The sequence below is a fragment of the Neltuma alba genome, unplaced genomic scaffold (assembly GCF_004799145.2).
Source record: "Neltuma alba isolate B1F8T4 unplaced genomic scaffold, ASM479914v2 tig00005267_pilon, whole genome shotgun sequence".
In the NCBI taxonomy this organism is placed as follows: Eukaryota; Viridiplantae; Streptophyta; class Magnoliopsida; order Fabales; family Fabaceae; genus Neltuma; species Neltuma alba.
This window is the reverse complement of record NW_021634040.1, coordinates 132,991-145,422: the sequence shown is the minus strand read 5'-3', so window position 1 is coordinate 145,422 and position 12,432 is coordinate 132,991. Positions and strand designations below refer to the sequence as shown.

The 12,432-nt window shown below is 31.7% G+C and overlaps 1 protein-coding gene across 1 annotated transcript; it reads left to right on the top strand.

Annotated features, from left to right (window-relative positions):
* Window positions 1–1,482: 1,482 nt before the first annotated feature.
* LOC114747230 (protein ASPARTIC PROTEASE IN GUARD CELL 2-like) lies at window positions 1,483–3,063 on the top strand. The gene has a single exon (XM_028935525.1). It carries the CDS (start codon window positions 1,484–1,486, stop codon window positions 2,897–2,899), a length of 1,416 nt encoding a protein of 471 aa, XP_028791358.1. The 5' UTR covers window position 1,483; the 3' UTR covers window positions 2,900–3,063.
* The last annotated feature ends 9,369 nt before the right edge of the window (window positions 3,064–12,432 follow it).

Below are 12,432 nucleotides of genomic sequence, written 5' to 3'. Positions count from 1 at the left end.
ATTGACTTAGTTTAACGTTTTAAGAAAATTATATATGAACATCTGCGCTAAATTCCTAGAGTCGTTGTACTCTTTTTAACTACATAAATTATGCATATTAAGAAAAGTATTTAAAATTACTTATTTTTTATTTTACTTTTTTTCGGCGATAATATAGTTTTGATTTTGTCAAAAACTGGAAAAAAATATTTCTGAATTATCCTATATTAAAGTCTTCATCAATGTCAATCACAATCTTAATTATATGTGAGACTTTAATTCCCTCTACCGTATATGGTAATATTTAAAAAATGCTTTATGAAAAGTCTTATGTTAAGAACTATTAAGCAGTTTTATAAATAGATTCAGAGTAATTTTTGTGTAATATTTACAATATAAAAATGTCTCCAATTAATATAAGTATAATTTTTAGCCACTGCTTGTTATCTGTTACATATAATTGTCTTGTCATCAGGAAAAAAAAAAATAGTCACTAAAATATGTACTTTTTGGGCCTAAACTAAATTTTTTATTTTGACTTACTTAAATAGATATAATAATTCTTATACTGAATTGTGGGCGAAGTAAAACCATAAGTAAATAAAGCATCACTTTTAGATGGAATAATGAAACTTTTATGGAGAAAGGCGCAAATTAAAATACGTCACTTATCTACATAAAATGAAAAGTCGACACAGCATGCACATTTTGCAAAGTTTCTTTCAAATTTATCAGTGCCAACCCCACTATCTTTACATAAATTAAACCAGCCCTGGTTTTATTGTAAAACGATATTTAGATTTATACAATAAAAAGTAAACAAATAATTGAAGTGGTTGATGCGTGGGTGAGCATTGATAAATCGTTATAGCTTTTTTAACCCTTGTATTATTAGGCCCCAAAACAAAATGGTCGTCAACCATGCTAATCACAGAGATAACTATTCATTAAATTAATTAAGTTAATTATTTCTTCAGAAATGTGTGTTTGTTTTCTAAAATAATACTCATTTAATTTGTATTAAAAGCTCTCTTAACAAGTACTCTACCGGTTATATTTATAAAATACTTCCAACCTATTTTGCAGATACCCAAAAAAACATTAAACCTAATTAACTCTGTCTTAAAATTTAACAATTTTTAACTTTATTTTTATTTAATTTAATATACATTATATACATGAAAACAAAGCTAACAATAATATATAAAAGATAAAACTACATACTTATATGAAAAATTTAATGATTAGACTTATAAATATGATAGAAAAAATTTCTATACTCTGACTTTGAAATGGTACTAGAGGAGTATAATTAGTGCTTAGAAAACAAATTATTAGTTTGAGAAACAAACTGTATTAACATCTCGCCAAATAAAACAAATCCCTCCACTAACTATTGAAGTTTGGGGGGTAATTACCGATTCAATTATTTCTCTCTCCCAGAGGCCAACGTTCGTATAAATAGCTCGTTCTCTACCTTCATCAATGGTGAAAACACAAAATCATGGGGATGATATTGATGCTTCTTTTGTTCCTTCAAAGTTTAACTACTTCCATTGAATCCACTACGGCGAAAACTCACAGGGGCGTCTCGTTCTCGTACCCTCACTTTCAACACCTTGATGTGAAACAAGGCATTGAAGAAACGAAACTCAACTTGACCCGAGAGACGGAGAGTAAGGAACAAAACGGGAAGCTCAGACTAGTTCACAGAGACAAAATGATAAGTTTGCACGACAGTGGAGGTCGTCACGATCCTGGCCGGCGTTTCAGTGATCGAATGAAGAGAGACGTGAAAAGGGTGGCATCCTTAACTGGACGGCTTAGTTATGAGGCCGAGGCGTTCGGGTCGGATGTGGTTTCGGGTATGGAAGAGGGAAGTGGAGAATACTTCGCTAGAATTGGAGTTGGAAGCCCTCCAATAAGTCAGTACGTTGTGATTGACTCAGGAAGTGACGTTATATGGCTCCAGTGTCAGCCATGTGACCAGTGTTACCACCAATCCGACCCGGTATTCAACCCGGCCAATTCTGCCTCCTTCGCTGGAGTCTCGTGCTCCTCCGTGACCTGCAACCGCCTGGAGAATGCATATGCAGGGTGTAGTCAAGAAGGTAGATGTCACTACCAGGTGTCATATGGCGACGGTTCCTACACAAAAGGGACGCTGGCACTTGAAACCCTAACCATGGGTCGGACCACTATCCAAAACGTGGCAATCGGGTGCGGGCATAAGAACCAAGGCATGTTTGTGGGAGCGGGTGGGTTGTTAGGTCTTGGAAGTGGGTCCATGTCTTTCGTGGGGCAGCTGGCTGGCCAAACAGGTGGAGCCTTTAGCTATTGTTTGGTAAGTCGGGGCACCGGCTCATCCGGGTCACTTGAATTCGGACGTGAATCCATGCCCGTTGGGGCGTCATGGGTTCCCCTGGTCCACAACCTTCGGGCCCCAAGTTTCTACTACGTGGGACTTTCGGGTCTTGGAGTCGGAGCCTTGCAGGTGCCCATATCAGAAGATGTTTTCTCACTAGGCGAGCAAGGCGATGGAGGCGTCGTGATGGACACCGGCACCGCCGTCACAAGGCTTCCCACGGCAGCGTACAATGCATTCCGTGATGCTTTTATTGCGCAAACCACCAATCTTCCACGTGCATCCAGAGCATCCATTTTCGACACATGCTATAACTTGAACGGGTTTCTGTCGGTTCGGGTGCCAACCGTATCCTTTTATTTCACAGGGGGCCCGATCCTCACGCTGCCAGCACGCAACATTTTAATTCCCGCAGACAATATTGGAACTTTCTGTTTTGCGTTTGCTCCTTCTCCTTCAAAGCTTTCCATCATAGGGAACATTCAACAAGAAGGGATCCAAATCTCAGTGGATGTAGCCAGTGGGTTTCTGGGTTTCGGGCCCAATGTCTGTTAAGTAATTATTATTTCAGTAGATATATTTATCTAGTCTTAGTACTGCATAATTAATCTTTATATTCTGTAATATATATATATAAAGATAAGTCATGCGTGTGGCGATAATTTACTGCTGAAACTATATTCAAATGAAAGCAGTTAATGTCAATCTGGTTTGATTAATGATAGTTCTTTTCTTTTTTGGCCTCCAAAGTTACAGTTTTATGTGTGCAAAAGGTAGGAAAGTAAAAAAATGAATATGATGTGGAGGGAATAATGACAAGAATGATGGAATAAGATAACTTGGTTGGGTAGGTATTTCGAGTAAGAAGGAGGATCCAAGATAAGACTGTTCTATTTGGTACAGTTCAATGATTTCAAACTGGGCGCATATTGGTCCTCCACTACTGACGAGACGTTACGCTAACTTTAATTTTTTGTGTTAACTTTCTTTATTTCCTTTCTTTCAGATTAACAGATTCTTCACTCTTTAAAGATGCAACAGCTTGGATAATGTCACTTGAATCCACTTCTATTTGTATTTATGCTCTCCTTTTGTTGCCAACTAAAATTGCATTAATTTAATTAAGAAATTAAATGGTCACTTTTTTCTCCATTATTTTTCCCCTTCTTTTGTTTGCTTTTTGCCCCAGATTGCCTTTTGTTCCGTTTCTATATGTCCTCCTCCATCCCACGCAGCCACAAAAATTGTGTTAACTATTCCCCCAATAATTTTACACAAAATGACTCATCCAATCTCTTTACCCAAACATTTCTTACTATTATTTGGGCTCTTACTGAAATGGGCTTATGCGGCCCTAATCAAATAGGTGGACCAGGTATAACGCAACTCTTTTTTTTTTTGACCTTTTAGGAAAAAGAAAATAAAATACCATAAAAAATGCTAAAGGATAAATTAGGTTGGATGAATTTCATAATCTCAAATCAAACTGCTTGTCATATTTTAAAATTTTAAAATATTGTGAAATGACAATACTGCTCTTATTCCAAATAACTATTTTTGTATAACTGTTGACTATTCTAGCTTAATTGATTACTTTCGCTTTCAAAGTTTGAATAAGTATTTTTATATAACTATTAACCATACAAGAGTGGTAAATAACTAAACAAAACTAGCCCCTAGATCTCCAACAATACTTTTTTAAATTTTTAAAGAAAATTAGTTAGTAGCTAAACTAGAGCAGTTACCAAGTTTTTTAAAATAAAATTAGTTAATCATGATACTAGAGTAGTTAATAGCTAAGTAGAATAGTTATTGGAGTTCTAAATACTAATGTAGTCAATAGCTGAAAAATAATAGTTAGTGCATAAGGAGTTTTAACCACTAGAGTTCCAGCAGTCGCGACTACAGGGTCACCAGCGTCAGAGCTCCAATGACTGGAAACCGATTAAAGATGCTGAGGTGGTAATATTTGAAAGAAAACAAGAAAAAAAAAGTGAAGGATGTGACAACCGTTCTTTCAAAACTCTTTTAGATTAAATCCAACAATTTATTCGAAATATTAACTATGATAGAAAAGAAGAAACCTTAAAATTTTAAAATCGCTACCATGGTTAAAAGAAATAAACTTATAATACAAGCAACATGAATTGTTGACTTAGGCCTTAGACTTCCAAAGTCTAGAAATATCATTCAACCATTAGCTTAAACCAAACTTATACTTTCCAACATACAAATTGATAAATTATTTTTAATATAAGCTATGGAGCCCATTAGTCAAAAATCAACACTTTCAAAAGAGTGTCACATGTAGAGTCTGAGATGTCTCTAGCCTTCTAGCGGCCTTATCATACCAGGTAGTAGTAATTAAAAGTATTAGTTTACAACATTAGAGTAGATGAGCCCTATGTGGCAATATATAACAAGTCAGCACATAGAACAAAAGCAGGGAAGCTATACAAGCTATAATAGTAGTATGAACTAGAAGTTCATAAAGTATTGCATTTGTAAAACATTACTAATATCTGCCAGATATAATCACTAACCCAAATAAGAATTTTTAATTCTTATATTCCAGCTAAAAGTGCTCCTCTTCTTGAAGACATGCTAAAAGCATGAGATTATGATCGGTTCCAAAAGAAAAGAAAAAGGAGCAAATGATCATGATGATCATACTAAGGAGGCATGAATTGCAAAAAAAAAAAAAAAGTTTAAGACAACTATTTAACTCTTGAAGAGATTTAAGTGTCTGAAAGCAATAAAGAGATCTCAATATGTTATGTCATAAAAGAAAGGGGGACCGATAAAGAAATAAAATTGTCGACAATAATTTTATTGATGATATCACATGATCAAATAAGGATCTTTTATATAATTCTGTCATGAGATACAGACAGAAAAATGGTTGGCCAACAGGGGAAAAAAAAAAGACGCAATGTAATTGGGATTTGTATACCTCTAGCCTATGCACTTGAAGTGTAATGCTATTATTATGTAAATAGACATTTGTGCAATATAAAGAGAAATAAAGTCTTATGATGGATTAAATTACATGTCTTATCAATCTGGCAGTCTGGTAATAAATAAAGTTTTTTCATGTGCGTCTTTGACATATATAACTATAATGTATGACTCACTTTATAGTGAAATTATATGTGAATCCCAAAAGGATTCAAATCCTTTTATAAATTCAAACGATTCAATACATGAATAGATCTGGATTATAATGTATGAAAATCCTTGAAGGATTTAAATTTCTAGAAGCATACAATTATGTTCTTAGGAACATTATTCAATTAAATCTCTATATGAGGCATATGCGGTTAATATCGATTGAAGAAATGATGTAAACATATTTCAACTTGTCTATTGGTGAAAAGATTCAAAATGAGTTTGTTATCAGTATTATTCATGACGATAGCATCGAAACTCCTAATGAGTTTTCAAAAACTACAAATTAATTAAAGAAAAAGTTTGAAATGAAAGCTTCGAAAAAAATACATATGGATAAGTAACATTCATTATGTGGATAAGTAACATCTATTATGTGTTTTGGTAGTTACAAGAGCTTTAGATATGGATTAAAAATCAATTTAGACCTCCAAAAAGTAATGAATAAACATTTGGTCCAGAAGTACCATATCTTAGTATCACTGAAGCATTTATATATCTAGCCATACAAAACTTGATATATCATTTGCTGATTAGCATAATATAGTTCTTTGTCAACATGAAGATGTTGTAATGGAATTAAAAATATTCTTTGTTACTTTAAAGATACCGTGGAGGTAATATTATTTTATCTGAAGATACCCAAGACTAATTTTAATGGCTATATAAATAAAGTATTCTTATTTGATCATCATATCAAGAGATCATAATATGATCTATGTGTGGGTAAACCATAAAAGACTATTCGTCTCATGATTTTCAGCAGATCATGAAATTCATATTTGACGTTTTTATCTCATTACAATATTTAGAAGGGTTGTTCGTTATATTAGACGTTGTAGATGTCAACTGATGTTGCCAAAAGAGAGAGTTGATACACATTGTACTCTTTTTTTCTTGTCTATGGTTTTGTCCTACTGGGTTTTCCTAGTAAGATTTTTAATGAGGTAGCATTGCATAGTGTATCAATGAATGATGTACTCCTTCTCTTTTGCTTGGTTTTTGTCCCACAGGATTTTTTCTAGTTGAAATTTTTTAACGAGACACATTCATATATATTGGACATCCAAGAAGGAGTGTTATGAATATAATAATATTTTGTGGATGTCCATATATCTTCTATTATCTCCTATATCTCCTATAATCTTCAATATCTCCCATTATCTCTATATCCCACAATTATCTCATATTATTATATAATCTGTAGATTCTATCAAAGGTGTAAAGCTATACCTATAAATAGAGGCTATGTATAATGTATTGAGTACACTTGAATGGAATGAGAAATACACTCTCTTGTTGATCATCTCTTCCTCTGTATGATTCTTCTCTATATTTCTTATTTATTTATAACAGAATCAATATTTATTAAAATCTGACTCTATTTTTACCTTCATGGATACTATTTAGGTGAGATATTATTCTATTTGCATGAACAGGAACAAATTAAGTACTATTTCTGTTCCGTAATATAGAAGCCAGTTAACTAATTTGAGTAGATTTAGAAAATTAGTTATCTTGTTTATAATAAATATATGTTGTTTTTTCTAAAATATCATTGCTAAACAAGTATATTGGCTAAAACTATCATTATTACAAAGACTACCTTAAAAAATGGATAAATATCATAGAAAAGGTAGATTGGGGTCTTATAGTGGAACTAAAATAAAAGTCAAATAAACTCTTATATTAAGAACCAGAAGTAGTATATTTACCCCCATAATTTTTTGCCTGAATGTATTATCCCAATATATGTGATATAGATAAATTTGAAATCCTTAAATGAGTATTTAATAAATGAGGTTCATGAATGGAGGTTATGTACAAAGTACTACCTCTAGTCCTAATTATAATACATACCACGATTCTAATTATAAGATCTCATTTTTAGTCTATAAATGAAGTCTTATAATTAGGATCGAAGGTAGTATTTGATATCTCTAAATGAATGATGAATGAGTATTTAATAGATGAGGTTCATGAATGGAGGTTCTCTACAAAGTACTACTTCTAGTCTTAATTATAAGACTCATCCCGATTCTAATTATAAGATTTCATTTATAATCTATAATTGAAGTTTTATAATTAGGATCGGAATTAATGTTTGATATCTCTAAATGAATGATAAATACTATCCCTCTTATTCTTATATGCCAAGACAAGAGTCTCCCTCAATCAATATTACTCATTCTTCAAAGATCCTTTTTCTATCAAAATTGGATTAATCCTTTTTGGGAATTTGGATTCTAGAATCTGGATCCTTCTATTAGTTTTTCTTAATTTATTTTTAAATAAAGTATTGATGCAAAATTAAAAGAAAAAAGAATAGTTCTTTAACAAAGTTTCATACAAACTTTTAAAATATAACAACTATAGTTATTGCACTCTCCCGTCTGATTTACAGGAGGTGCATATGCTTGGATGTATAATTTTAATCATCCAAATTTAAATGAAGGTCTTATATTCAAATGTATATCTCTCTCTCATGTATGCTTGCACCCCATTCCTCACACACATTTTTAATTCTATCTTACATATATAACTATAACATTTCTATCTCATACACACCCCACTCATTCTATCTCGTCCTTTTCTCTCACTCACTACATTATCTCTCTCTAACTCTCCCCCTAACACAATAATATATAGAAAAAAAAACTTTTAGTTATTTAGAGTTAATTATATCAATAAAAACAATTATGATATAAATATGATAACCTTTAATAAAAATAATAAAAGAAATTTGAAAAACGCTTTCAGCGGTGACTAAAATGTCGACGCCGAAACATACTTTCAGTGGCGACACAACAAGTCACCACAGAAAGTCCTACATTCGGCGGTGACAATAAAAGTCGCCGCTGAAAGTATTTCAACGATGACTTTTATTGTTGCTGCTAAAAGTCGTCGCTAAAAGTGATTTTTTTTTATAGTGATATTCATAGCCTTGAACATGAATCTTCTGCAGAGAAATGGAAGGCCAACAGCCCCATACGTATTGAACCCACACAGAAGCAAATAAGAAACGTAAATACCTACCTTCACTGCCTCCCAAAAAAGTAAATGCCAAACAGCAAAACATGAATTCTGACCCCTAAACTTCCGGAAAATTTTTTGACAAAAACAAAGACTAAAATTGTTGCTCCATCTGAAATTTGAGTTAAATAAATATTCATTTAGTTAAATTAATAAGACATTTCTAACATGTTTCATGTAGACAAAAAAATTTTAAACTGCAATAACTCTCCATTAAAATATAATAACTTGTCAACTTTATTCTTATTTAATATATACACTTTTAAAAAAAATAACTATCTATACTATAATAAATAAAAATAAAATAGTACATCCATACTAAAAATTTAATGAAGTGATTTATAAATAGGACCAAGAAAAATTATTTCTCTTTGCTTTATAAATAGGACCTGAGAAATAAGTAGTTATATTCTTAAAATATTAATAATGGTTGAAAGCTAATAAAAGAATTAAAAAAAAAAAAAGAAGTAAACAAATATAGTTTGTTAAATTGCAATTAAGATACACCCGGCTGTGTGTTTAATCTCGACATGCGTATAGGGGCATATCAGTAATTTTTATTATCTCTGTATGTAGCTTTTAATTTTGAAGTAAGGAAGCAAACAAAAGGCTTAATTAAGTGCTAATAACATTTCTGACTAATAAAGTTTATTAAAAACTTCTATTACAATTTTCACAGCAAGAAGTTTACGAGATGTGGCATCTTGATATATATATTCTTCAGATATTTCTTAAAATATTATTCAAATTTCAAGCACACCTAATAATAATTTATATAATTCAAAAATGAGACTCTAAACTATTTGATTAATTCCTCATATTAACATGTAAAATATGTAATACACTATAAAGTTATGATATTCAGTACGCTTGGTTCGCCAACGATACCTCAGTTATTACTTAAAATAATTTTTCTCCACCAAGCATTTATTATTTCTTTCCACTTATTATTAAGAAATCAGTTATAAAACATTTTTCATTATTTACTGTACACTCAATAAAAAAAATTTAAAAAAATAAAATAGATACTCCCTCCGTTCCTTATTATAAGAGACACTTGATGCTTATGCCATGTTCCTATATATAAGAGACACTTACAAGTTGTCTCTACTTTTTTGTGTTGATTTACTATTTTACCCATATTTATTATCTCCGACTCACACTCTCTCTCCCTCCCACTTCTTTTTTTTTAATAATTAATGTTCTCTCTCATACTCTCTCTCCTTATTAATGAGGGCATTTTTGGAAGAAAATTATACTTTTATACATTAATTGTTCTTAACTAACTTTAACTGTTTTTTGATCAACGTACTTCGGTTATTTGTCTCTTATAATAAGGAACGGAGGGAGTATTATATGATTTTACTGTACATTAATTCAAACAACAAATTAAAGGAATTGACTGTCTGTTAGAAATTATCAATTTGGGGGGACTATGAAAAGTCAAAAACTCATTAATCATTTAACATTCACATCTTCCAAAATGCCACTTGAATGCTTTGAAAATTCCAAGAGAAGGATATTATCTGTAGATTAAACTAAAAAGTCATTCCAACCAAGAAAAGAATTCATCTAGTTAGACTTCATCTAAACAGTATTTAATATTTTACTAGGAATATCTTATTTAATATATTTTGTTATAAATTACTACCTCCGGTCCTAATTATAAGAATCAGTTGACTAATTTGAGGAGATTAAGGAAGTAAGTTGAGTTAGTTATTTGTCTTAAATAAGTGTTTTCTTTCTTAAAATATCATTGCTAATCAAGTATATTGACTACAATTATCATTGTTAGAAGGGCTACTTTAGAAAAAAAATGTATAAATATGAGAGACAAAGTGGATTGGGGTCTTATATTTAAAATCAAAATAAAAGTTAAACAGGGTTTTATATTAAGGACCGGAGGTAATAGTTTGGAGTGAAATCTATGACCCAAAAAAAAAGAAGTGTGAAGTCAAAATGGTTGTTCCGATATGTTTGCCTCTCACGCGGATGGTTTGTTAAGAAGTATTTTGTGGTTTCATTTATTTATTCTTATCTTTGCTTGATTATTTCTTTATGTTATGTTTTCTTTTAAAAATCTCAAGAAGGTTTTACTTCAATCCTTTTTTTTAAAATTTTGCGTCCACCTATCTAATAGATAATCTTTAGAAATAAAAAGATGGACTTCTTTGAATTCTATGCAATAAAATTAGACAATATCTATTTTGATTTATTTTTTTAAAAAAAAAAAGTTTCCCCGAATTACATGATTATAAGACACATTAAAATGGAGTATAAGCCCCAAAAATTCGAATAAAGAAAACAGAAAAAATTATAATTATAGGGGGCTCAAACATCTGAAAACATCTTATATCTTACATTGTAAAACTGAAAAAAATATTAAGTATCCCAATGTGCACCATTCCCCGTTTCTCGCTTTCAAAGCGATGATAACAACGCCGCCTCACTGATACGATCTAAAACTACTAGGCTCCCCCAGCTCGGATTAGAAGCTTCAGCCATTCGAACACTAGAAAATGTGAAATTATGTTGCCAATTCGCTCTATCATGAAACTCCACAGTGCGGTAGTACTAGCCTGACTGCACAGATTCCACGACTTCAACAGCAATGGCATCGATGCCAAGAACATTACCAACATCTTGCTGGTTCCAAACCTAGCACAAGAAAATTAATCAATCTTAAAAACAAAAACTATTTAACATGTTTTCGGAAGAACACAAACAAACATATGAAAGTGAAAGAACTCATTACCTACCTACCACCATGATGATGAAACTCAAAGACCTCAACCACGTTCCACAAAGCCAAATAGTGTCATCACACACATGCACAAGAAATACAGGCACAAAGATATGTGTCATGATATCCTGACCTCATGGACGCTAAAGAAATCTCCATAGAGTGATCCATTCTTGTGGTCAGCCCTCTGCAGTAAAGAAAAAAGATAACAACCAACACCAAACAACCAAAACATAAAAAGAAAAACAAAAACAACAGCACAAAAGCCCCACAACAACTCTATATTTATAAGATCACCAATCCAAGAAAGACCCCACTTTCCCAAAAGATAGGGAACGAAAAGACGGACAATAAATGAAGATAAAACTATCAATACAAATACATGTACCTAGACTGAAAAAAGAGACTTATATCAACAACCAACAGCCACTATGATGCAAAAGAAAACAGTCTAAGACCACCATGTAGACCAATCACAAAACTGCTATAAAGTTTATAGGATATATAGATATATTTCCGGGTCATTCTTAAACTTCCTGATTGGGATTTTCTTTTTCCTTTCTTGATGGCGGGATTGAGAATTTGAGATGGAGTATCCAATGCATGGGTCATCATTGGAGGAATTTTCCTAGGAGGCTAGTTAGAGATAGCCTTAGTCAGATATCTACTTGTGTTGTTACGGGGCTTTACCACGTAGAGTTATGCAAGACAGGGCATCACCTACTGATATCTGACATCGATTAAAGTATAAATTTGTCTTAAAAATTTTTATTTAAAAATATTGAATATCCAAAATTTTTTACATGCAACTTTGTCCAAAAAATTTAAAATTGTAATAATTTTATTTCTTATTATTAAAAGTAAGAGCAAAATTACTATATTTTAAATTTTTGAGATAAATTTGCACTAAAAAAACATTTTTAGATATTCAACGTTTTTAAAGAAAAACTTTCAAAACAAATTTATATATTATCCCATTTAAATTAAAACAGAGGAAGGAAGAGATGGCCTTGTCATTCCTAGCAATATGGTTAGCAGTATAATCCATTTTCTATCGTTTCCATTTACTATATAAAAAAATATAAATGCCTTCCATAAGAAAAGGTAAATAGAATTAATTAATTATGAATTAAAACTCAGCTAA

Bases quoted from the DNA above. Each gene is read 5' to 3' on its own strand.
- LOC114747230 (XM_028935525.1), top strand. From the start codon at position 1,484: ATGGGGATGATATTGATGCTTCTTTTGTTCCTTCAAAGTTTAACTACT.